The sequence below is a fragment of the Mauremys mutica genome, chromosome 4 (assembly GCF_020497125.1).
Source record: "Mauremys mutica isolate MM-2020 ecotype Southern chromosome 4, ASM2049712v1, whole genome shotgun sequence".
In the NCBI taxonomy this organism is placed as follows: Eukaryota; Metazoa; Chordata; order Testudines; family Geoemydidae; genus Mauremys; species Mauremys mutica.
Window position 1 is genome coordinate 6,865,463 of NC_059075.1, and position 27,712 is coordinate 6,893,174.

General features: G+C 43.7%; 1 protein-coding gene across 1 annotated transcript in view; it reads right to left on the reverse strand.

The window, feature by feature from the left end:
- Positions 1 to 22,189, reverse strand: part of SOS2 (SOS Ras/Rho guanine nucleotide exchange factor 2) — a 91,046-nt gene extending 68,857 nt beyond the window's left edge. The window contains exons 1-5 of the mRNA XM_045015297.1: positions 22,008 to 22,189; positions 8,506 to 8,631; positions 4,812 to 4,943; positions 1,786 to 1,950; positions 1,078 to 1,281 (exon numbers count right to left, since the gene is read on the reverse strand). Of these exons, the coding sequence (XP_044871232.1) occupies positions 1,078 to 1,281; positions 1,786 to 1,950; positions 4,812 to 4,943; positions 8,506 to 8,631; positions 22,008 to 22,094 (714 nt within the window). The 5' untranslated portion in view covers positions 22,095 to 22,189. The remainder of the gene's footprint in view (positions 1 to 1,077; positions 1,282 to 1,785; positions 1,951 to 4,811; positions 4,944 to 8,505; positions 8,632 to 22,007) is intronic.
- Between the last annotated feature and the right edge of the window lie 5,523 nt (positions 22,190 to 27,712).

A 27,712-nucleotide genomic window follows, 5' to 3' on the forward strand; every position in this document is an offset into this window, starting at 1 on the left:
AATTCAGGCTGAGCAATCATGCTTGGGCATATTCACTTTGATCCAATATTGCACGATTTTTACTTTTAAATGTCCAAGAGCATGGTGCAGTATCCAATCCAGCGTTCAAGAGCAGTGTTTCTTGTGAGAGGCTACGGATTATTCACTGGGTAGGACAATGGGGTCCAACTTCTTTAGCCTGTACACTAACAGGCCACAATCAGGAGGTGAGGGGCAGTTTAAAGCTGTCATTATTTCCCCTCCATCACCCTCCTTGCTCTTTTCTGTCTCTGAACTTAAACTGAAGTGAAAATTTAAAAACAGCCTCCAGCTCAGGTCCCAATGATCAAAGCTATGCAATCACTTTCAGAATACCAGCTGGGCTTGGAGAGGGAAGTGGCAGCTTCCTTTTTCAAGTCCTGCTTTTAGTGTCCCATATCTCAGACACACCCCCATCTGGGCAGTCCTCCCCAACCCACCATCTGGAAAGCACCCTTCCCTTGACTCCAACCTCTGACTGACATCAGTTTCTTCTCCAGTTACCTCCAGCCTTGCCCCGCTCCACCCAATGCTCAGGAACTCATCCCATCTCTCCCTGCCCACACCCTAGCCCCCAAATCTCTCCCCACCCCCTTATCAATTCTCCCCTTTCCCTGTCAATTAAGGTAAATTACCAAGGTTTCACATCTTCCTCTTTTTGAGAGACATCTGCAGCCCCTCTTCCTAGTACTCTCTTTCCTAGGAACCACAGCTCCTCCATCTGCTGCTTTGCTGCTTGCCTGGTAAAGTGCAGGTCCATAATTGCATAAGGATCAGATTTTCTACCCACATGACCATCTGGCACTCTAACTATTGTTTGCATCTAACAGGGAACCTTGCTTTTTAAACCTTGGTCTGAGAATATTCATCTAAGACTGGTACCTGCAGTCCCTTCCTCTTATTTCAGGCACCAGTCACCACTTCTGTTATAGACTAGGATACTTCAAGCCAAATTTCACCTAATCTGCTACAGCCAATGTAAATTTGCTAAGTTGCAGTTGAAAATGGATATGCAAGTATTTAAGCACTAAAACAGTAATCTATTAAAAAGGGACTTACATAAGGTGTGAACAACTTTCTGTTAGACAGGAAAGCTTCCCGAAACACTTTTATTATCAGATTCAACTCCCGTAGATATTGTCTTTCTTCTGCAATTTCAGTTCTCACTAGCTCATAGTAATTGAGTTCACCTGAAGAAGAGGGCTCATCTTCACACAGCGAAACCAAACCAATAACATCCTGATCGAACATATCCATCAAAACCTAGCAAAAAGTGAAAGTCAAGTTTTTATACAAGTCTGATTTCTATCTTTCATTCAAACTCAATGGTCTCAATTTGTTCAAAAACTAGTGAACTGTATTTAACACAACACTTTCTGTAATAAAAATCAGGAGGTAGCAATGTTGAATCTTTGGCAGGATCAACTGCCAATGCTGTGTTTTTTATAATTTAGTTCAGCAGGAAAACAAGTTAGGATTTGCGAAAGATGGATTCAGAAGAACAGAAGGCATCTTGCAAAAGCTTTTGCCTGATGATGAAGATAACTGAAATTCAACAAAAAAGGTTTCTGAACAATTTAATAAAGATGAAACTAGAAAGACTATTTTTTCCTAAACCACATAGAATGGAGAATCTACCATTACAAAGAGGAGTTATAATAATGAGAATCATAACAGGATGATGCAGTTGGGAACTAAAGGGACAATGGTTTTAAATGAAGTGTTAAGCCAATTAAACATCAGTATAGCAAATCAATTATTTCTTACCTTATCAGCACACATAGACACTTTAATGTCTTGCTGGGAGATTTCAAAGTGTCGTATATTGAAAACATAATTTCCAGCCAGTTTCAAAATGTCAGCGGAGATATATTCCAAAACAGCCACAATATAAAGAGAGACATGATAATCTACTTTATAGCCTAGAACCTCCTGCAAATTGAAAACAAAACACAGTAAAATCATAGTCATGCCTGAAAGTTATTCTGACATTGAGCACCATATTGGAAAAGTGAGATATTAGCATTTTTAACAAAAGGATATTTGCTTTGCTAACACTCAGCTGCAGTAGCCAGACCACAGAACAGAAAACGGGAGTCTGTGGCCAACAATATTCACCAAGGAAGATCTTAGAAACATGCCACTGTCACACTTTGCCTGCTACAGAAACATGGCTTTTCAAATCCCATTAAAATTAAATGACTTGAGTGGGACCGTTCATGGGCTTAAAATTAAGCACGCCTAAATCCTTGCAGGATGAGAGCCTACACATGGAAAATGGAGGAAAAAAGGATTCTTCCTTTTACATTTTTAATGCAAAATGTGTAGACTTTCACAGAATTAAAAATGGGATGCTCTTAATCTCTTGCAGGCTCTTGCCCCCTTGCGTTACCACATCCATTATCCTAGAACATTTGGCCACTGTCGAAAGACAGACTACAGAGCTAGATGGACCATTGGTCTGACCCAGTATGGCCATTTTATATAACCTTAAATAGGAATTAAGTGAAGTGTTCAGACAAAACATGTGTGCAACTGAAGAAGTTACATACTTACACTCAAATTAATATGAAGGGGTTAATTAAGCTTTGGAAGAAAAGAAAGTGGAGTAGAAGAGAAAAACAGGGAAGACATTGTTCCACTTTTGAAATCATTTCAAACAGCAGGATGATATTTTTCATATTCGGCTGAAGGTTTACTTCACCCACACCTTTTGCCTGATGCATATTTGTGATAGGACCATCATGAATAAATAAATACAGATAGGCTTGTGCATTTTAGTAATATCATTAATCTTGTATCATGCCATCATATATTTTGGGATGCACCATTTAAAACCAGCTACTACAGTCCTATACATTTGCCCACTAGCTGATTTTACAGGTGTAACAAGTAAGGCTATGATTTAGTCATGGAGGTCGTGGAAGTCACAGCATCCATGACTTCCAGCGACCTCCGTGACTTCAGCCTGTGGCGGGCAGAAGCTGTAGGGTCCCCCACTGCTCGCAGGGGCAGGGAGCTACAGGGTACCCGTGGTGCCTCTGGCGGCCCCTGGAGCTCTAAGCTGCCATGGGCAGCAGGGCAACCCCCCAACCCCAAGGGATGGCGGGGCAACCCCCCCCCAGCCCCAGCCAAAACGGGAAGCAGGGGACCCCCAGAGCTGCAGGTGGCACGGATACCCTGCAGCTCCCAGGCACTGCAGGCAGCTCCTAGCCCCACTTCAGGTGATGTGGGGACCCGAAGATCCCCATTTTGTCATGGATATTTTTAGTTAAAGTCACGGACAGGTCACGGCTTCCATTAATTTTTCTTTTTTGCCCGTGACCTGTCCATGACTTTTACTAAAAATATCCATGACAAATCTTAGCCTTAGTAATGAGTAATCTCCAAAAAGAAAAGCATTATTCAGAGCTGCTAGGTTTTCCTTCTCAACAGCCACCCCCAACCACTGTCGTAAACTAAGATATTATACTCAACAGATAGGAGTCTGATTATTATTCCAGAGAGAGAGAGAGATTGAAAAGACCTCAAGTCTTCCTGGTATCGAATACATATCTGCTGTCTTCTTTTTTTTTTTAATGCTAGGTGCTAACTTTATTCAGCAATGCTACCATCTTACAGAAGGAATTTCCTTTTACATTTTTGAAATATGAAGCATGGAGAGAAACACCTACATAATACCTTAATAGGGAGAAACTTTTGCATTTTAAAAGATTGACTTAAAGATGATAAATCAGTGGATATTGTAAAACTAATTCAGGATAAACCTAGGCTTTAATTAAAAAACCTCACTTGAAAAATCAACAGTATGCCCAAGGAATTGAACTTCTAGGCTTTCGTGGTTTCTTCTAATTTAACCAGTGGCACTACTAGTTAAGAAGCGTAAGCCAAACAAGAATTTTTCCTGCCACTAAGTTTGATGTGAGGTATGTTAGACCAGGGGTTCTCACAACAAATTTTTTGGTGGCCTCAAACTGTGGCTACCAATTCTTCCTAAAATTCTTAATTAACGTTAGGAAAAATAAATAAATATGCACATATACATGTCTAAATCATTGTAATTTATTGAATCTTTTTGAAGACTCAATAATAAAAATAATGTACAGTTGTCTCTATTCTTACTGAACCAGAATAGAAACACAAATAAGGTGCTCTGAAAGTTCTTGTCTTTTTTGTTGTTGTTTTTTTCGCTTTTTTTTAAAAGATCTGCTAGCTAGTAAGTCTGCTCTGTGAAAAGTGATATTAACAAACATACAAATATCACTTTTCACAGCAGTAGACTTACTCAGTCCTGGCAAGCCCAGGGACGAATTAAGCCTTGGATGGGGAGGTCGATGGGGGGAACTGGGAGACAGGGGGAATGCATGATGGGCTGGCGTAGGCCAGGGGTGATGGGGGGAGGGGAGCCCCACAGCTGGGTGTTGGAGCTCCATGGCCAGAGCCTGCTGCCTGCCGTGCCAGGGCTGGAGCCCGACCCTACTGTCCCCAGGAAGTTGGGGAACTCACTAGTTGCCTGTTCCTCCAGCATGTGTGTTTCAGAGTAGAACTGCACTTTAATAAATGAAGTCTACAACAAGAGAGATTCAAAAGTTTGGTTTAGTGCTACATTTACGTAAATCCAGTATACTAAAATGGCTAGTTTTACTCTTCCAATCAACATCAGAAACTGATCTGGATTTGTCTTTTCTATGATAGTTTACACACAAATTAAAAAGAAATATTTAAAGATACTAGGCTAAACAAGCAAAACATAGCATAAAGTAAAAATTAACTCTTAGACTTATCTAAAATACCTTTAATAGGGGATGTATCTTGTCCACAGGTAGTAGGAGAGGGTTTCTTCGTTTTCGTTTCTCTATAGCAGACTGTGCATCAGCAATAGCCCACTTGTCGATTGGATGAGGAAATGTCTTTTGAACTCGCTCCTGCCCAAACATACGAAACGCAGTTTAATACAGACGCTTGCAAAACAGTCCCTCACCTAATTTCCCTATTAATGTTTGTACCCCATCGCTTCCTTGCTTCTAACTGCTCTATTTCTCTCTGTCTCTTAATCTTTGGTTTTTCTCCTTTCATGCAGCCCCACTTCTAAGCCTTGAACAGTCTTCTACTCCCCACAGAACAAGCATCCTTTCAAATCTCGCCTCAAAACAGTCCTCCCTGCCCTTTGTTATTTGCATTATGACAGCACTTCGAGGTTCCCACTGACAGGGGCCCAATCATACTGAGCACTGTACAAACACCGTAGGAGAGGATACTAAAGAGCTCTCTGTCTAAAAGGAAAAGACAAAGGGATATTGTTCCCATTTTACAGATGGGGAATTAAGGGAAAAGCAAAGTAAAACCTATGGCTGGCCCATGCCAGTTGACTCGAACTCGCGGGGCTTGGGCTGCAGGGCTGTTTCATTGTGGTGTCCATGTTCAGGCCTGGGCTCTGAGACCTTCCCACTCTGTGGGGTCCTACAGCCCGGGCTCCAGCCCAAGCCCAGAAGTCTATACAGCAATGGAACAGCCCCGCAGCATGGGCCTCGTGAGCTCCAGTCAACAAGCACAGGCCAGCCACAGGTGTCTAGTTGTTGTGTAGATATACCCTAAAGAAGAGGTGCCCAATCTACGGCCCACCACAGCATTTCATAAGGCCCGCGGCCTGCTTCAACACAATATACTAATGGCTGATTCATTAGCGTTTTGTCGTCATATTTACATAATTTTAGTTTGTACAAGGAAAGATGTAGAAGCTGTTTGGCCCACAGAAGGTTGTGCTTGTCAGTGATCCCCAAACTTTTCAGGGTCATGCACCCCCTTACCCCTGTCCATGCCCCCCCCAATCCAGGGCCGGGAGCAGGGGGGGGAGGGGGCAAGTGGAGTAAGGGGGCCGAGGCTGGAGCTGGGAGTGGGGCTGGAGCTGGGAACAGAGCCAGAGCCAGGGACTGAGGTTGGGGGCAGGGCCGGGGTTGGGTACAGAGCTGCAAGCCAGGGCCAGAGCAGAGGCGAGAAGTGCTCTCTCCCTACCCCTATGGGGTCTGGTCCAGGTTCCGCCGTGCCCCCCCAAATGTTCCTCTGCTCCCCTCAGTTTGGGGACCTCTGGCTTAGGTTTACGTGGCCCTCCTGTGTAATAAGGTTGGGCACCACTACCTTAAACCACAGAGAGGAGATGTAACTTGTCCACAGTCACTGAGAGTCTGTGATAGAAGTAGGAACTGAACACTGATGAAAAGCTCTGTTCCTTTCTCCGTGGGCCCAGAAGGTAGTCATGGGCAATTGCTCTTCTTCCCCAGGGGCCTTCACGTGGGGTGCTGCAAGGTTCTATTCTCATCTCCCTCAACATCAGATGTGACACATGGTTTGGGCTGTGGTGCCAACATACAACTCTACTTTACAACTGTCACCAGAGCTGAATGGTACAGTTTTCCCAGTGTCTAGTCAAGACTGACATCTAGATGAGGGCTAGATGGCTGAAGCTCAATTCAGACAAGACACAGCTTTTACTCATTAGCTGCAGGAATCATCCAGGAGATGACTGAGTTGATGTGTCACCTCAATAAATGGCTTTTGCCCATGTTTTGACAGGAAGGTGTATAATCTGGAGGTCTTGCTAGATTCAAAGTTATTTTAAATGATCACATGGCAATACTGGCTAACAGTCCTTTTTGTCATCCTATACCAGGTAAACAGATTGCAACCTTTCCTCTTGGATGCAAGCCTTGCCACTGCTATCCACAGCTTTGTGACCTTTACACTGGATTACCACAATCAACTTCACTTGGGACTGCACCTGAAAGTCCCCCAGAAAACGAGGTAATGTGGAACATTGCTGTCCACTGACTTATCAGTTCATCTCACAGAGTGCATGTGACACTTGGGCGTAAGACTGCACTGGCTTCCTGTTTATAGTTGGAAACTATTGGAAGTGTTGTTTCTAATCTAATAAGCCCTTTATGGTTTGGGTCTTGGGTACCTTGGGTTTGTTCCTGTTTACACTTACACACATGCTTAACTTTACATGCAAATAGTCCATTTACTCCAATGGGAGCTACTTGCATGTGTAGATATTTGCATGAATAGGCTTTTAGATCACTGCTCTCCTTGTAGTCTAGCATGACAACTGAGAACAGCTGAGGTGTACAGCAAACAATCTCCAGATTTATGCTTCAGGGGTCTAGTGGCAGAGTGATCTCCACAAATAGACCTTAACTCATTCCTGCATTCATCTGGCAGAGTTTAAGTTTGTTGACCTTCAAGGTGTACCACTGTTTTTGGGAACTTGCAGTTACTCTTTAAACATACTTCCTCATTTTTAATGAAATAATCAAGTCTAGGTAGGTTACATTACTAAGTGTTTTTATCAATTTCTAGCAAAGCATTGCTCTATATTCTATAGGACTGGATAGCTTGGGGTCTGGAGATAGAACACAGAGCTTTTCACCTCTACATATAAAGTTTAAATCCAGACTCTGTTGGTGGGAGCTAGAAGTAACAAGGGCTATTAAGGGACATATACAAAATAAGTTTATTTAGCTTTATACAAATCTTTGAACAACAACAATATACAACAATCATAAACCAATATTAACAATTAATCAATTGACTCAATGTCAAGTAATGTATTTAAAAACACTACACACAATAAGAACCTCAAACCCTCCAGGCAATCAATTTTGTAAATAAACATGTTTTACATTTTTATAAGTACTCATAAATGATTCATTTCTGTAACAAATCTATAGAACGTTAGATGAGACCATCACCTTGTAGTGGACTGAAAGTGCCTTACACACACAGCTATAATTTGTCTAAGATTCTACAAAGCCAATCAGGCCGATTCCCCGCCACACACACTTTTTTTTTTTTTTTTTTAAAAGAAAGTCAAGTTTTCTAATGTGAAAGACAGCAGCTATTTAAAACTACGACATAACTCTGGATGTGTCTATTAAAAAGTGCGGCCCATTAAGGCCCCAATTCTGTAACTGACAGTGCAGAGACAGCTGCAAAAATACAGAGCTTCACTGAGTTCAACATATTTCCATACACTAACAGCAACCTGCCCATTCACTATCAGTTGCAAGATCAGGACCCTAAATCGGCAGTTTAAATTCATTACATTAAAATGTTTACATTTTGCTTTTGTGGCTTAACTAAAAAGAAAGATTAAATCCCTCTAAGCTTTAATTCTAAAGGTCAAGGTCTATTTTAACTAAAGCAATACAAAGCATTCGCAGCTAGCTATGCTGTTCTGCGCTTGTTAAAACCACAATATATTTTGTTTTAAATATTACAGATAGTTATGAAACTTCTGAACAGAATCTAATTGCAGCTCATATTAAACTCCATTTTTGAAAGCAGAACACTATCTTTAAGAAAAATTCCCTATTTATATTCTACCTTGTTAAAAATTAACATTAGATTACTTACAATAGTTTAGTACAGTCATTTTGTAAGCAAGCACCTGTTTTCCAGTATTAGTTAAGACAGCTTTGCCATTCTCACCTCAACATCTTGGACAGTCCGTGGCTGTGCAATGCATAGTTTGTTTAGCAGCTGAAGTATCAACTCTTCAATATAATAGAGGGAATCTTCTTTTGCTGAAAAACTGGGATGAACCTGTTGCTGAACCTGCACAACAGAATTATTGTATTCAGTCAGAAGCTGCATTGAAGGATGTATGGAGGAGCATATGGTAGCAAAAACAGATTAAAAAGACTACATATTTTATAGTCTTGCAAATTCCCATGCACATGGGGTGAGTAGAAAGCTTTCCTCTGTAGTACATATAAAGGCATCAACTCAAGCCATTATCAAGCTTTCATTTAATGATAAAACTAAACATACCTGCAAAGAAGACTTTAAAAATGTGACTCAAAAGCAGACTGATGGTACAGCTGCCTGAACAGTAAGAAAGCCACTGTACAGGTAAGATCCCCTTACCCTACCACAGGTTCAGCATCAGAATGAGTGAAGGAAGAGCTGCAACGGCCTCCATTAAAAATAGCAGTATTGATTAGGGGTGGTTGTTGTTTGTTTTGGGGGGGGGAGCAGGGACAGAATTAATAGACTGGAGAAAGAGAACTGAGGAGCTGGGATGGTGAGAAAAGAGAACTGATGAATTTGACAGGGAACAGAATTAATTACTTGGAGAAAAGGCCAGGGGAGAGTGGATTTGAGAATGGGTTGGGTGACTCAAGATATGTCAGAGCTGAGGGGGTGAAGCAGCTAGTGAATTGCTGTCCGGTATGTGAGAAAAACAAATGTGAAGTGTGTATTTGTGAAAGGAGAAGAGATTGGTGTGAAGTGTGCATGGATGAGCAAGAGAATAAATGAGTGTTACTGCACTTGTCTAGATTAGGCACAAATTGAGAGTAGCTAACCCCAACCTTTTGCCTAGCATAGTCATAGGCACTGGAGGGGATGGGGAGGAGTTGATGGGGGGATGCCGGTGGGTGCTCTGCACACACCATTTTTCCCCCATGGGTGCTCTAGCCCCGGAGCATCCACAGAGTTGGCACCTATGGCTCAGATACTACAGTGATGAATGTGATATCAAAACCTATATAAATAATAATGAGACAAAAAGGCCTTGTCATAAAGGAGAAGGACTGGGTACACATCTGATAATGGATAACACTGTTGGATAACTGGGAAATGATGACTTGAAGTGACACTTCCCCACACCATGCAACCTTATCTCTGCCCCCAAAAAGGACACCAAGAACAGGGCTAAATTAAGGAGGAGAGGGAGTCACAAGGCAAAAGGGATCCACCAGCAGACCTGAGCAGCTAGCCTAGAGAAAACCCCCGGCAACATCACAAGTGGCGCATCAGGTAGTGAGTCACTTGGCTACACCCTGGAATAAGACTTCTGAGCAGATGTTATCAGAGAAGCAGGGGATCTTGTCCCTTCCCTCTAGGTCTGGGGGATTCAGAGCAGAGTCCCTTGAGTCACATGGAGGGGAGGGTGAGATTAGTATGCGTGGCTATTCTACTGCCTATCCTTGGTGCAGGATGATTCCCTTCTCAGAAGTTTACTGTTTCCAAGAGTAGGGATGAAAAACAGATATACCTTGAGCCTGGCCTGAAGTCCTTTCTTGGGCTGGAAGTCCATGCTTTTCTTTTTCATAGGGTGTTCTTGAACAGCTTTCTTTCCCCTTCTAATGCCTCCTCAAGAGTTTATCACTTGCAAATTTAAGTGAGTCCAGCACCTGCTTCACATGGGTATTTCCTTTCCAAGGGGGTAGTTTCTAGTTACCTACAGGCTGTCCCATGGATTGCCAGGGTTCTGGTTAAGATTTTCACTGCATCCATGAGAGTACTAGCTAGGAAAGGATTGCTATAGAACCTCCTGATAGGTCACTACACCATGCAAAGATTACTCTGGAGAAGTAAATCAAGAAAATGGGAAACTGCCTAGATGAAGCAAAGCTTCAAAATTCCTTCTAAATGACACTAACATTTCTGCTGCTAAATGCTTGGGAAAAAAGTCACCTCAGAGAAAATCATGGTGCACTTATTCCAAGGATGAAACTGATGGTATCAAGTTTAGGGACAAATTGAGTTTCTCTTTTGGGATTGTGTCCAATTAAATCCTGAATATAGAAGCAAGAGGCAACAACTGCCTCTAAAAACAACAAAATTTAAGAAAACTACTAAAAGTAAAAAGAATTGAAAATAATTTTCTTTTTAGCCTGGATTAATAAAATGAGCCTGTATTTTGTTTGCACTGCCTAGATATATTTCACATCACAACAAGGTCTGGCAAGACAAGGTCCATAACCACTTGATACAAGGCTCCCTTTCTAAAACTAACATATGACTGAGAAAAAAAAGTAGCACTGTAGTAAGAAAAATAAACAAAACAAGAGTTTATTGTTTATAAACTAGAAAATGATATCTAAAGATCCAATATCAAACACACGTGTTTTATAAAGAAATAATGCCAAAAATATGAATTTATTTTCTTGGAGGGCTACATTGAAATATCCCACTTCTTTATTTGCATTCAAACAATCACTTGGCTTTTTCAGAAAATTGCATCCCTCTGTTTACCTGAGCTACTGGAGATATACAGTAATTTTCCTGTTTCAAAGGGAAAAGAATGCCTACCACAAACAGGTTAGTACAATGGCAAAAAGTTCACAAACCTGCCAGATTTATAGAAGAATATTTAAATAAAATACCTTTGTTAAATTTATAGCCTTGCAAGATTGTCATAAAAGTTTACCAGATCAGGCACAGAAATTCTACTTGCGCACCTTTTCCGATAGTGACTGATTACAATTTAGAAACGAATGGTATTTCACTTATTTCACTCACCCTAAATAAGTGGGTGACTAAAATTTTGCAGTGCTACTTTAATGCTTATTGATTAACTTCAAGAACAGACTTTATAAATTTGGGAGCAAGCAGAGTGATTAAAATATTCAGGTTACATATTTATTAGATCAAGCAGCATAAGTTCTTGCCAACACTAGTCAGTATTTCCATGCACTGTGTACAAGTCAAAAATAAATAAATCACTGCCAATAAAAGAAGCTCTTGAGCTGCCTGATACCAAAATGTTAAAACCCAGAAAACAGAGCTCTAAAGCAGATTCATTCGCTCTCTCTCTCTATTTTTAGAATGTGTTTTCCCATCTCTTCATAAGGAAAAAAAAAAAAGATAATGGTGCCCTTTAATGTACAGGAAACTCTGCCTCCCAACCCATAATGTATCTCTCTCCAGGTGATTTAAACTTACATTTGGGGAGGTGGGGGGAATAAAGTAGCCAGGTGCTGCCATATTAGTGATTGTCTTTCACTGAACAAGGTCTAACAAGTCTCAACACAACAGTTGCCCAGTTTAGCTGGAAAATGGTCACTCCTAATAGCCAACTAAAAAGGAGAGTTGGAGAGTTACGGAGTTAGGTATATAAATGAGTTAAATATCAGAGGGGTAGCCGTGTTAGTCTGGATCTGTAAAAGCAGCAAAGAGTCTTGTGGCACCTTATAGACTAACAGACGTTTTGGAGCATGAGCTTTCGTGGGTGAATACACATGCATCCGACGAAGTGGGTATTCACCCACGAAAGCTCATGCTCCAAAACGTCTGTTAGTCTATAAGGTGCCACAAGTCTCTTTGCTGCTTTTACAAATGAGTTAAAGACATTGTCAACTTGATTTTTTTTTTGGTACGTGACAATGCTAATTTTTAAATGCAGTTTCTAACCCAGCACCCTTTAAAGAAAATGTCCCTTTACAAAATTTAACTATTTTGCTGCTCCCCTGTTAACATGTGTAAGGGGCCTTTCAGCAAAAAAAAAACATTAAGTAACAGATGATCTGCCTATACAACAATTTTTTAAATTTATTTTTAATGTCTTTAAATGGCTTGAGACAAGGTTAGCTAAAAACACAGTTAATATCCACAAAACATACGGTCAGTTAATTAACAGGAGAATCTTAACAGTATGCCAACCCTCTTACCTGCCTAGTCTGACACAGTTTGATTCCTGCAAGTAGCTATGCATAGAAGTATTGCGCTGCATGAACAAGAACCCTTAACCATACTAACTGTACCCCATAAGTAAGTCTACTCCTCCTTCAGCTCATAACTGTGCAGGCAGACATCCAAGACACACGGTGGGTGAGATAATATCTTGTACTGGACCAACTTCTGCTGGTAAGAGAGACAAGCTTTTGAGCCACACAAGAGCTCTTTTTCAAATCTCTACAACTACACCGCATTCAGACACAGATCCCACATTTTTGCACTGTGTAGATTTTTTAAAATATCCATAGAATGTGGTGCAGAGACTGAGTCACCATGGAACAGAGTCCCAGAAATCATTCCTACAAACACAATTAGGTAGAGTGCTAGGTGTGAATGCAAACACTGTGAGGGCAGAAAATCTGCTATATGGCTACAAGCCAAGCTGTATAACTTATTACCACTTAGGTTGATTGTGGTTCTAATTAATTATAAAATCCTGTGTAACTGTAGCATGAATGGTAGCTGATTCTGTAGGGTTTAAGGAAACTGACTCCCCAGACTACTGGTATTGCAACTCTGGAGGAACTAGGGCACCAGGCATGACCACTCCTTCCTCATTGGGATTCACCTCCTCCCAGACTGTTCTCCAAGACTTTCATTGTTAATGTCATGGACTCATTTCCCCAAATAGCGGCATGCCTCTTTCCCTAATGCACATGCCACTTTTCCTTTACCCACTCATCTTCTGCCCGTGTTTTGTAATCCATCATTCACCAACAGTTCTCCTGGCTTCTCCTCTGCCACAGTCCCAAGCTCACTTATACCCACTATTGAAATTTACAAAACAAAAAATAGCTTCTTTTAAAAAGGACGAGGGAAAAAGCACTTAAAAGTTCTGGAACCATATAGCTGCGCAGTTGCATAGACTGTACATAATCTTATTACTGATGCCCTTGTCTGCCCTCCAATTGTTTTTCATACTCACTTGTTTATGCCACCATCTTAAATTAAGCCTCAAGCCTGCAAACTGGATCCACATGGACAGCGTTTTATGTGCCCACAAAATCCTACTGTAGTCAACTGAGCTTCATATAAGCGCAGAGGCCCACCTGAACTTATCAGCTTGAGGGATCAGAGCCTCTGATCATAAGATCTATATGACAGGCAATGTGCTTCCCTATACATTTGTAACCCTGGATCCTGACTGAGGATTTGGGCCCTATTGCAATTAAATGATAATGACCATAAAGTTCTGTCAGATGCAAACTGAAGATACAGAAAAAAAAATCCACCAAATTTTTTCAGTTATAGCAATCTTAGGTGTTACCTGTAAATATAGTCATCAAACATATCTGTGATTTTTTCAGCTGATTGTATTCCATTAAATAGAGGATCCAGAAGACACTGAACAAAAGCCATGCACCTTAAGAGTGGCTAGAAAAGTAAACCTCCAGAAATGTGAAAAGAATTAAGGTCTTATAAACTATGGTAGTGCCAAACTGTTCTAGGTACAGACCCTGTTCCAATCTAAACATAAATAGGAGAGAGAGAAACAACATACAGAGTTGCATGATGATAGGCACGTCTTAACTGCTTTTTAGAAAAACATAGCAAGTTCCTCCCGCCACCATTCAACCACTCTGCTTCCCAAACAGCAATCCTTAACTCCAAATCCAGCATATTCAAGCTCCTCCCTCCCAATATCTGACCCCTTTCCTGACACATAAATGAACAATTCACTCATAAAATAGATTAAATGTATAAGTAGCCAGGTAGTTTTCTGTGGATGCTGTACAAGAAGTGGGTCTTCAAAAGGGATTTAAATGAGAGTAGTGCTTTGCAAACCAGTTTAGAAAGGGCATTCCATGCATAAAGTATAGAAGGTAGCAGAGCGTTATGAGACAAGCACACACAGCAGGTTGGAGGTTATAATGACTGATAGAGCAAAGGGCACAGAGGCAGGGGATGTAATAAGAAACTATGTAATAAGAAACAATAGTGGATAAGCAGGGGAAAGCAGAGTTACATACTGCCTTAATACAACCACAAAAAATTTGAACGTGATGCAGTGAAGAAAGGGAAGCCAGTTAAGGGTTACAAAGAAGTGAGTGGCATGGTTGGAAAGGAAACAGTGTCAAACACTACTGGGAGAGCGAGGAGACTAAGGATGAAGAAGAACAGGGTTCTCGAACTAGGTGTCAGGACCCCTCAGGGGGTCGCGAGGTCATCACATGGGGGGGGTCGCGAGCTGTCAACCTGCACCCCAAACCCCACTTGCCGCCAACATTTATAATGGTGTTAAATATATTAAAAAGTATGTTTAATTTATTGGGGGGGGTGCATTCAGAGGCTTGAGTTGTGAAAGAAGTCACCAGTAAAAAAGTTTGAGACCCACTGAAGTAGAGGCTCTGAGTTATGCCAAGGATGAGGTCATTAGTGATTTTGATGAATGTGGTATTAATGGAGTGAAGGGTGAAGCCAGGGTGGAAGCCAGACCAGAAGGGCAGAACTCAAGGCAATGACTGTAAACGGCTCACTTGATGTATCTGGAGACAAAGGAAGTTAGGGTGGTAGTTACAACAGGCACACAGTGAGGGGGTCAAAGGACATCGTTTCCAGAATGAGAGAGACTAGGGCATGCTTGTACTATGAGGAAGAGAGGGAGACAGAGAGATGTGAGATTACGGAGAATGAAGGAGAGGGTGAGAGTGGGAGAAAGAGAAGCCAGGAGGGAATTTGGGGCACTATGGCAGGTGACATGGTAAGAAACCTGTGAGAATGACAAGAAAGGAGGGTGTCAAGTATCAGGGGGTAGCCATCTTAGTCTGTATCCACAAAAACAAAGGGACCGGCGGCATCTTAAAGACTAACAGATTTATTTGGGCATAAGTTTTCGTGGGTAAAAAACCCACTTCTTCAAGATGCATGAAGAAGTGGGGTTTTTTACCCGCAAAAGCTTATGTCCAAATAAATCTGACAGGACCTGCGGTAAGCTCCCTTCTCACTTCATCGGATGCATAGACTGGAACATACAGCAAGAAGATATTTATACATACAGAGAGCATGAAAAGGTGGAAGTAGCCGTACCAACTGGCCTCTTACAGATGGTATGGCTACATCCACCTTTTCATGTTCTCTGTATGTATAAATATCTTCTGGCTGTATGTTCCAGTCTATGCATCCAAAGAAGTGAGCTGTAGCCCACGAAAGCTTATGCTCAAATAAATTTGTTAGTCTGTAATGTGTCACAAGTACTCCTGTTCTTTTTTTTAAAGAAAGAACACACTTCTCTTTGAAATGTTTTACTTATTAAAAGTAACACTTAAGATTGTTATAATTGAAATCAGCATGCTGGAAACCTTTATTTAAATCTTTTATTTTAATCTTGTTTTGCATTTGTACATCAATTATTTTCCTAAAGAAAGGTAGATACTCATTGGTAGACATAATTTTGTACTGTTTGCTACACTACCTCTCTATACATTTAAACAATGATATAATTTAACACACATTTATTCAAATCTTGATTTTTAACATTTGTTTATGTTAGAAAATGGTGAACATTTATTTCCTAGATAACTTTTTTATTTATGATTTGTTTCAAGCTGCATGTGGATGGAAATTGGAATTCAAATAAAATGCACAAAATATTTACAATTGTTTAAATAAAACTACCTTAAATGTGCTGATATGTAAGAAAAATGTTTATCAAAACTTATTTTGCATTTAAAACTAACTGATATATTAAGCAAAGAAAATATCTTTTGCTAGTGAATTTTACTGATTGTTTCTGATCACAATATCCTACTAGTTCTAAAAGATCTAAGATTTCTTCTCTCTCAGCTTATTTTTATTCATAGATGGGAAGAGAAAAACAAGCTTTCCTGCTTTTTCAACTTTGAATGAACTAGTAATTGATATGAACTTGATCAATAAACTGAAATGAAGAAAATATTCTCTCTACACTTGCTGAAGAGCCTAGTGCTAGTGCTGTCAAAGGTTGGCTTAGCACTTCAATAAACTCTGGTTCCATGCGATTAGCCAGGGACTTCCACCAGTTCAGTGGTCTGACTGTCTTTATAACTCCAACAGCAAACATGTACTGTTTTTTTTAATTTAAATTATTTATTAATAGATTTAGGCCTTAACATAGTCAGAATTTCAAATTTTAAACAGAATTATTTTTAAGAAAAATGTATTCACATAAAAGATCCAGGTTGTGATTTTTTTTTTAAATTATCAATTTTTATCCCCCTTGACAGCTTCTTTTGAGGCCAACAAATGTTTTAATGCATTTGCATTTAGTTTCAGTGGAAGCTTTTTTTTTTAAAACAAAACAAAACAACTTCCCTTTAAGTATTTGGAACCCAAGCCTGGCAGAACTACAAAGCTGTCTGTTTTCATAGTCTAAAGTGAAATAAGTTCAATGTGTAAACAGCACAGTGACACATTAAAAAAGAAAAATTTAAAACTGTAAACACCTTCATTGCTGTGGTTTTAAACCTGACATTGCCCCTTAATATCCTGTCTGGGATTACAATAATTGGAACACTGGTACAATTTTACTTTGACTCTTTGACATTTCATACTTATTAAACAAATGCACATTACAATAGGATTGCTTCATATTAAGGGCGGGTACTCCAGACAAGGAACTTTGACCGGGGGGGGGGGGGGGAGGGGGTCTCCATAAGCAGCTAAGAATCTTTTACAAAAATTCACACACATTCTCTCCCTTTTAGAGAAATTCAAATACCAGTTCTGTTTCCTCATAACAAAACCAAGTTTATAGCAGTAAATTGGCAACAATAACATTAACGGACTAGAGACTGTATCAATATTTTTTGTTTTAGGATCCCAAAACTTAACGAAATTTGAAATTAAAATACATCCTATCCTTTTGGATCAAACTGGTAAAGCTACACCATAAGTCATTTTCATCCAGGGGGAAGGGATAGAGGTTTATCATCTTTAAGTGTAATCCGGAAACTGGAGAGAGACAGAAAGAACAACATGCATGGAGAGATGCTGCATGCTTTAAACCCCTGGCAAGCATCTGGGGGTGGAAGCTGGGCAGCGTGGCATGCTCTAAACTTCTGACTGACCCAAAGAGGAAATTCAGGGGCGAAAAGCAAAGCATCCAGGATTCTTACTACAGACAAGGCGCTCTCTTTAGGTCGGCCACAAGAGCATTTAGCTGAGTTCGGTGGCCTTTGATAACGAGAAACACCACCCCAGATATACACAAGAGGCGAAGGGTGTGTATCCCACATCTACGTAGTCTACCAATCTGATGTCACTCTTAAAACTGCTTTTGGAAAAAAGAAACACAGTCTCTCCTTCCTTCCTTGAAACACACATTAGCATCTCTCTAATTATTACGATTAATTATTTTTATGGTAGTGCCTACGGATGCCAATCCTAGACCAGGACCCCATTGTGCTAGGCCAGGGGTCAGCAACCTTTCAGAAGCGGTGTACCGAGTCTTCATTTATTCACTCTCATTTAAGGTTTTGCGTGCCAGTAATACATTTTAATTATCATTTTTAGAAGGTCTTTCTAGAAGTCCATAATATATAACTAAACTATTGTTGTATGTAAAGTAAGTAAGGTTTTTAAAATGTTTAAGCAGCTTCATTTAAAATTAAATTAAAATGCAGAGCCCCCCAGACCGGTGGCCAGGACCTGGGCAGTGTAAGTGCAACTGAAAATCAGCTTGCGTGCTGCCTATGGCACACGTGCCATAGGTTGCCTACCCCTGTGCTAGGCACTACATAAACTCCTATCCAAATGACAGACCCCTCCCCAAGAAACTTACAATTAAAGCAGTTTCCCATACACAGCTTCTCTCCCATTTATGCACTGGGGCAGTTGTTTCTCACAAACATACACAATCTACATAGCCAGGAGCAGCTGTTTTCTTCTCAAACACACACACACACACGTTTTTTGTAGGGTAGGACCATCTCCATCAGGGTATGTTAGAGACACTAGTAAGACAGTCAGTGGAAAAGCCTGGTTTGGGATGGGTATTGGGGTACAGGATGTACCCTTTAACAGTCTTTCACACAGTTCTGTAAAGCAGTCTGGCTTTGGGAGGAAGGAGATAGGTAGGCGAGGGGCAGCTCAGTAAGCCAGTCAGAATCTCATAGACAACTGTTCATAACAGTCTGATTTGGGAGGGTATTATGGTATATGTGTGGGCTGCCCGCTCACACAAGGTGTTTTGGAGACAACTCGGTAGCACAGTGAGGAGTCTCCCATGGATGAGCACAGCAGCCAAATTCAAGAGTGTGCTGTGGGGAGGAGCACAGGGGCAGAACGCTCCTGCCTAGGCCCCTCAATGTCTAGCATGCACATAGCAGTACCCAACAGCATCTTTTACAGAGAGGCACTAGATGTAAAGTGGGGACAGCGGCTTTAGGAAACGTACTAGATCGCTGGGGTGTGTGGGGCAGAAAGGAGACAATTATGTAATGGAAGCCCCTACTATGACAGTCTGTTGCGCACATTATTGAACCTATCAGACGGAGCTGAGGAATGCATGGTGGGGACAGGGGCATTAGGAGGAGAAGGCTGTGGGCATAGGGGGTGGACCGAATGTAGGCTCAGTAGGTGGACCGGGTGTCTCGGGGATGGCTGGATGTGCATGCACAGGGCTGGGTAGGCGGGGGGAGTATAGGGAGTGGAAGTATATAGTGGGTAGGTAGATTCATATGTGGTGGAGGGTATATAGAAGATGGGTAGACGTGGTGTATAGCAGTTGGCTGGCTGGTGTGCACATAGGGGGTAGGTGGGTGTGGATGTGGTGGTGGGGTGTACAGGGGATGGCTGGATGTATTAGTGGAGGGCTGGTAGGTAGGGGGTACACTAGGGAGGGGGATGAGGGGACAGGGACATGGTGGGGCTGCACCAGGACTGGGGGAGGGAACGTAGTGGGAGGAGGTGCAAAGGGGTGTGGATGTGATAGGTGATGTAGCGGGGATGTAGACATGGTGGGGGGGTTCAGAAGGGATGTGTTAGAGGAGACGGAGGTGCACAGAGGATGTGTTGAGGGCTGTAGTGGGGATAGGATACACAGGGGAGGAGATGAAGGGTATAGCATGGATGAGTGTGCACAGAGGATGTGGTGAGGGGTGTAGTGGGGATAGGATACACAGGGGAGGAGATGAAGGGTATAGCATGGATGAGGGTGCACAGAGGATGTGGTGAGGGGTGTAGTGGGGATGTGGTGGGAGGTGCAGAGGGAATGAAGGTGCACAGAATTAGGTGAGAGGTGCAGAGGGGATGAGATGAGGGGTGTAGCGGGGATGAGGGTACACGGGATTAGGTGAGGGGTGTAGTGGGAATGAGGTGGGAGGAACATAGGTGATGCAATCGGGGTGGTGGGGGTAAAGCGGGGTGTACAGGAGACAAGTTGGGGTAAGTGCGTGCTGGGGGTAGTGGAGGATGGAGGTGCACAGGATGGAGTGAGGGATGAGGTGAGGGGGTGCACAGGGGATGTACAAAGGATGGGGGTGCGCGGGGGGGTAGCGGAGGATGGAGGTGCACAGGGGGATGAAGTGAGGGGTGCAGCAAGGATGAGGTCAGGGGTGCACAGGAGATGCACACAGGAAGGAGGCATGCGAGGGGTAGGGGAGGATGAAGGTGCACAGTGGATGCAGTCTCAGGGGTGTAGTGAGGGATGATGTGAGGGGGATGCACAGGGGATGAAGTGAGGGGGGTAGCAGGGATGAGGTGGGGGTGCACAGGGGATGTATACAGGAAGGGGGTGTGCAGGGTGTACAGGAGACGTGGGGGGGGTGAGTGCAGGGGGTAGCGGAGGATGCAGGTGCACAGGGGATGGAGTGAGGGATGAGGTGAGGGAGATGCACAGGGATGTACACAGGAGGGGGGCATGCACAGGGAATGAGGTGAAGGGTGCAGCGGGGATGTACACAGGAAGGGGGCGCGTGGGGGGCACAGGAGACGTGGGGGGGTAAGTGACTGCGGGAGTAGCGGAGGGTGGGAGGTGCACAGGGGATGGAGGTGAGGGATGAGGTGAGGAGTGTAGTGGGGATGAGATGAGGGGGGTACAGGAGATGTGGGCGGAGGGTACGTGCACACAGGGGGGTAGCGAAGGGTGGGAGGTGTACAGGGGATGGAGGTGAAGGGGCGCACAGGGGGTGTACACAGGGTGGGGGCGCGTGGGGGGTAAGGGCACGTGGGGGTAGCGGAGGATGGAGGCGCACTGGGGATGAGGTGAAGGGTGTAGCGGGGATGAGATGAGCGGGGTACCACAGACGTGGGCGGGGATAAGTGCGCGCGGGGGATAGGGGAGGATGGGGGCGCAAAGGGGATGTACACAGGGTGGGGGCGCGCGGGGCGCAGCGGAGGATGGGGGTGCACAGGGGATGGAGGTGAGGGGGGCGCACAGAGGGTGTACACAGGGTGGGGGCGCGCGGGGGGTAAGTGCGAGCGGGGGGTAGCGGAGGATGGGGCACACAGGGGATGAGGTGAGGGGGGGCGCGCGGGGGTAGGGGAGGATGGGGGCGCACAGGGGATGAGGGGAGGGGGGCGCACAGGGGGTGTACACAGGGTGGGGCACGCGGGGGGTAAGTGCGAGCGGGGGGTAGCGGAGGATGGGGGCACACAGGGGATGAGGTGAGGGGGGGCGGACAGGGGATGAGGTGAGGGGGGCACGCGGGGGGTAAGTGCGTGCGGGGGGTAGGGGAGGATGGGGGCGCACAGGGGATGAGGTGAGGGGGGCGCACAGGGGATGGAGGTTAGGGGGGCGCCCAGGGGCTGTACACAGGGTGGGGGCGCGCGGGGGGTAAGTGCGCGCGGGGGGTAGCGGAGGACGGGGGCGCACAGGGGATGGGATGAGGTGAGGGGGGCACACAGGGGATGAGGTGAGGGATGAGGTGAGGGATGAGGTGAGGGGGGGCACACAGGGGATAGAGATGAGGGGGGCGCACAGGGGCTGTACACAGGGTGGGGGCACGCGGGGGGTAGGGGAGGATGGGGGCGCACAGGGGATGAGGTGAGGGATGAGGTGAGGGGGGCGCACAGGGGATGGAGGTGAGGGATGGAGATGAGGGGGGCGCACGGGGGCTGTACACAGGGTGGGGGCGCGCGGGGGGTAAGTGCGCGCGGGGGGTAGCGGAGGACGGGGGCGCACAGGGGATGGGATGAGGTGAGGGGGGCACACAGGGGATGAGGTGAGGGATGAGGTGAGGGGGGGCACACAGGGGATGGAGATGAGGTGAGGGGGGGCGGACAGGGGATGAGGTGAGGGATGGAGATGAGGGGGGCGCACAGGGGCTGTACACAGGGTGGGGGCGCGCGGGGGGTAAGTGCGCGCGGGAGGTAGGGGAGGATGGGGGCACACAGGGGATGGGATGAGGTGAAGGGGGCGGACAGGGGATGGAGGTGAGGGGGGCGCACAGGGGCTGTACACAGGGCGGGGGCGCGCGGGGGTAGCGGAGGCCCGAGCCGAGCCCCGCCAGGCCCGTCACCCCCCCACGAACCCCGCCGGCCGGACTGACCTTGCGCAGCGCGGGCACGAAGAGCCCCCGCCATTTGGGGCCGTTCTCCTCGCTGAAGAACTCGTAGGGCTGCGGCGGCGGCTGCATGGCCCCGGCGGCGGCTCCCCCGCATCGGGGGCTGTGGGGCCCGGCTCGCCGCTCCGCGCCGGGCCCGCCCGGCCTCCCGCCCCCGGAACGCAGCGCGCAGCCCCGGCTACAGCGCCCGGGGCATGGGGCGGCGCCGCGCGGCGGCGGGGACAGGCCGGCCTGGGCCAGGAGGCGGCCCCCGCTTGCCCTCGGCTCGGCCCGGCCGGCGCTGGCCGCTCCTCATGCGGGCCGGGCTCCGCAGGCCGCGCTGGGGGGGGGGCGCTGCGCAGGCAGGGGGCGGCGCTCTCCCCCCGCCCGGCCAGCGATCACATCCGGAGGGGCCGGGGCTGGGCTCCCGGCCGGGTGCGGGGGGGAGGGGCTGCCGGCCCCGCTGCCTCGGCCCGGCCACTTGCCCGACCTCGCTCTGCCCGCCTGGGCCGCGGCCGTCTCACGCCGCACCTCCCTCCGGCGCGGCACTGCGCAGGCGCGCGGCACCCCCCCCCCTCGTCAGCGTGACAACTGCGCCCCCTAGGGACCGCGCCGGGCAGCGCCGGAGCAGCTGCCTGTGTGTGCAGCGCGCGCCCGGCCCGGCCTGTCTAGTCACAAAATCTCTCAGGCACGAGCGGCCCGCAGTGTCCGTCAAATCCAGCCCAGGCTCTTCCTCCTCTAGTTAAACGTTTTATTAGAGCTAATGCTAAAAAATTATGTAATACCCAGGTTAAGAAGCGTGTGTCTGGACACCTGGGTAGGGTGCCTAGGTTCTCCACAAAGACAAAAGAAGTATTGGGCAGAAATTTTCATGGGTGAATGCCCACCGCGTGAGAGGCAAGCTCCAGACGACAGATTACAGATCCAGACTAACACGCCTACCCCTCTGGTTCTTCACTAATACAAAGTTTGCTTTAAAAGTCATCAGATGCATTAGTACATCATCCGCAATAACCCACAGTTAGATGCATTTAATGATACAGTTTAGATATTAGAATCCGAACACTGGGGTACATCACTCATGAAGAGCTGTACAGTGTGTTGGTGGTAGAAAGCAAATATAGCACTGAGTGTAGATGGTCCCTCAGTAAGTGAGAATTTAGGGCAGTGGTTTCCAAACTTTTAACAACTTCTTAACCCCTTTCACTAAAATGTCAAGTCTCACGAACCCCCTCCTAAAAATGAATATTGCCAGGGATTTTCTCCTTTACCTGAGAATAAACTATAAAAGAAGTGATCTTGGAAATATAAAATTTGTTTTTTATGACATGCTTATTACACGCTATTTATTATTAAATGTTATTCATCATTACAGTATTTTTATTACATTATGAAAACAGCAACATTCTTCCAAGATCTCACTTTCGTAGCCTGTATCACTTTGAATAAACCTGTTATAAGACAAGGCTCCTATGTTTCATCAAGGAATATCAGATGTGAAACACCACAAAGGTATTTAAGAAGCCAACTCGAAGAGTTCCTCCTACACAAGCATTCAGGTCTTGAGCAGTCCAGGCAAACAACGCACGTTACAACAAAGCTTAAACTTGTTCTTCATAATCATTTTAAAAACAATACTAGCTGCCTATTTAATTTAAAAAACAGCAAAAAATATCCACCTCCCTTTCCATTTCTTATAAGAAGTCTTGAAGTTAAAATCTCCTCAGTGAGATAAGTATCAGGGGGTAGCCGTGTTAGACTGTATCCACAAAAACAACAAGGAGTCTGGTGGCACCTTAAAGATTAACAGATTTATTTGGGCAGAAGAAGTGAGGTTTTTTTATCCATGAAAGCTTATGCCCAAATAAATCTGTTAGCCTTTAAGGTGCCACCGGACTCCTCCTTGTCTCAGTGTGATAGATATGCTTGCTTTGATCTGCTTAGCTCTTGGAAGTCCGGGTTGCTGGCCCCATGCTGCCTGGGGGCCCTGGAGACAGCTTTGTCTGCCATTAGGGAATATTTCCTGAGAACCCCCTGTAACATTTCGTGAACCCTAGTTTGGGAACCACTGATTTAGAGTAAGTTGTCCATTAGAATATACAATCCATAAGGGAAGTATTTCAGTTACTTTCCTGACTGTTCTTCTCATCCGCACTCCAGCTCCTCTCTCCTGGTATGGCTGATGTCTGGTGATGTGTTCTAGGTAGATGTCCCTCAACCACCTGATGGCGTCCAACACCATGAGTTGCTGCATCAGCGGAACGTAGGGTTGACCGATTCCATATTCCTGCAACCAGGGCTTTGGAGCGGAGCTGGAGCGCGGAGCAGTGGAACTGCAGGTTTTTGCCCGGAGCTGGAACAGAGCTGGAGCACAGAAAATCTTGACTGCTCCAGTTTTTGTTTTTTTTTCATTTTCAATCGAAAATGAATGGCAAGAAAGTCCTAAAGGTGCCAAAAAGTTTCAGATTGTATAACAATTTATATTAACATCTACTTTACTACTTTACGTAATATGTTACAGTTATTCTCACTTCAGTCGAAATTAAATCAAGATTTAATGTACAGATACAAAATTACAAAGTTTTCTGGAGATGTTTTTTTAAAGATTCAGATAATTGTCAGACATCCGGCAACACTGCAGACTGCTCCCACCCTTGTGCCAAGGTTAGGTGAGTACATACTTGCATAGATTAGTTAGATAGTTAGGATTAATATGTGTTGATACTTCTTTTGTAAGGGCTGATCAACAAGACACGCTAAGTGCTGTGATTATGGAAAAGTGTGATGCAAGACACAATATTTAAGATATCATAAACAGCTATAGTGCAAAAATATGTTTTTCTTTATTGACATATTATCGCACGAGATATTAACCACTTAAGCTCCTTTCTCACACAGGCTCCCGTTACCGGTACATTTGTTCATTTGTACATGCTCCCATATCACTCTGGCGGACTTATTTTATATGTCATCTGTTCAATGGTCTTTTGGTAGTGTTGTTTGTAATTTTAAATTTATGGAAAAAGTCACGTGCAGCAGGCATATAAATACACAGTAAACATTTTTGCATAAATTAGGAGTGATTTTTGTGATATATCCTGAGTGATTGGAAAATGTCCAACACAACTTTGGGGGTGAATCCTTAGGTCATTTTAAGAAAAAACAGTTCTGTGAATCCATGTCCTAAAATTCTTCCTCAGGGAGCTACAGTCCCTTCAAGGAGGTGATGAAAAGTTAATTTCTGATTAATATCTCAAAAATGCTTTAATATAAAGTAATGAAATTATGTGTATGTCTCAGCATTAGTATGTGCTACCATATTACATTATCCAAAATTATTTAAACCATAAGCATCCCAAAATGGCAGTTGGTCACTTTTATTTCATATTTAAAGAAAGGCTTATTGTCAACTGCCCCTGGCTATGACAGGTAATATTATGTTCCATAATAAATTAATAATTTTGGTTATTATTTATTATTACATTTAAAATGTATGGTTCCAAAGTTGAAAAATAAGTAATATGTAAAATTGTTTGTATCATTCTAAGCATCTAAGCAGATTAAAATTTTTAAACAGTTTTCTCAGAAACAGTATCAGAGGGGTAGCCGTGTTAGTCTGGTTCTGTAGAAACAGTTCTGGTTCTCAGAAACAGTTAATTAAACAAAATAAATTAAGAGGATCATTTTAATGCAATGTTTTAGCATTAAATCATATCCAGGGTTGTATCTCTTAAATAGTCAAAGATTTTAAAAATATTAAATAAAATTGGCCCAGTCCCCCCAGTTCACGACGCCTGTAGTTTAAATAATTTTATTTGAATGATGTTGCATGATAGAACGTTGGAAATAAACTTCAACGGGAAAGTGGATTCAAACTGCAAGCACAGTCCTTTTAGTAAAGAGAGCAAATTTTTGGAAATACGTTTTTCCTTCATCAGGCTGGAAATGTGTAGCCTCGTTACTTCCCAACAATTAATGTTGTAGAACAGCGATAGCACGTACTAACACTATGGCACATACCAAATTTCATTGATATATCTATATTAAAGCATTTTTGAGATATTAATTAAAAACTTGGAAAATATTTTGAATATTTTACCACAACATTTCATAAGAAAAAGTAACTTGCAATTTATAAATAAAAATGTATATTAATTATGTATATTAAAATACCTCTTATTTCATTAAAACTGCAAGAAATGTTAAAATATTAAAATATACTTTAATAATAATTTTGGGTAAAAAGAAAATGTGATCATTTTTGTCCAGAAAATCCAAAATAAATTCAAAGTACCTTAAGTGGTTAAGATATCACATGCAGGTACATTATAAAAAAGTGTAATGCTTTTGTTCATTGCTTTTTGAAGATCATAACAAGAAACATTTGGATGCAGTAGCAGCACAAGAAGATTTGGCCATGGCTTCAACCAAAAAATCAAATCTGCCCCCATGATCGATAGCCAATTTACGGAAAAGGATCTCAATGACGTCTTTACTTTTGAATTTGAAAAGCCCAAATTTGAGCTTTTGGGAAAAGCAAAGAAGAAATTGGCAATGTACAAGGTGGAAAAGGAAGTGAATGGCGAGCTCAAACCATGTAGCTTCAAGACAAGTGAAGCAAGTGCCTTGAAAAGTTTCAACCTTTGGTGGCATGTAAAACATAACCATCCTGAAAACTATGCAGCTCTGGTTACAAAAAAGGACCAGGAAGATGAGGCAAAACCGAAAGCTGACGTGGCTAAACAACATTCATCTGTCTCTTTGAAAACTCCTGGAGAAAAGATTTTTTGTGGAGCTTTATCTGAAAAGAAACCCAAAATTGAGCAAACAAAACTTGACTCATATTTGAAGTCCTCAAAGGTTACAGTCATCATGGATGCCAATACTTTCCGTGAAGGGCTGATGGAAATGGTTTGCTTGAGTTCAACACCGCTCACTACCTTCAGGCTAAAGAACAAAGGATTCAAAAAAATTGCAGGTGAAATGGATCGGCAGCTTGGCATTTCAATGGGGCACGATGCGGTTCGTCATATAATTGTCAGCACAGCTGAGTCTGGTTGCAAAGAGCTCAAGAAAGCTTTGGAGCAAAAATTGTGCTACCTGAAAATGCATGTGGCAACCCATGGAAACAGAGATTTCCTTGCAATCAATACTCAGTACTACTAAGAAGGAAAAGATAAAACTGTGGCAAAAACCTTAGACATAATCAACGGTGAAGGGCATCACAACTCTTTGTACGTGAAAAGTCAAGTAAAAGCTATTTTAGAAAAATTTGGGATCAGTGAAATGCAAGTGCTAAGCATCTGCGTTGACAATGCAGCAAACATGATGTGTGCTGTTAAAAATTTCAGCGAGGACAATGAAACCATTTCTACCTCTGAGAACAGGGATGTGAACAGAACTGAAGCTATTTTGCCTGATGAAGGAACTAAAGGAATGGATGAAATCGAACTCAACATGGATGCTGCTGCGCAATAGGTTAATGACCCTAGTCTCATACTTCCAACATCTGGCTTCATGAGGATGACTCAAAAGTCCAAAAGATTATTCACACTCTTCAGTTGGCAATCTGGGATGGACTGAACAAGGAACACGCAAAGAAAATTCTGGCAAAAATTTGACAAGTAATTGTCAAACTATGAACCCCAAGTATTTGAAGTGTTCTGCTTGATTTACATGGGGTAACTCAATCATTGGATACTGTGACTCGC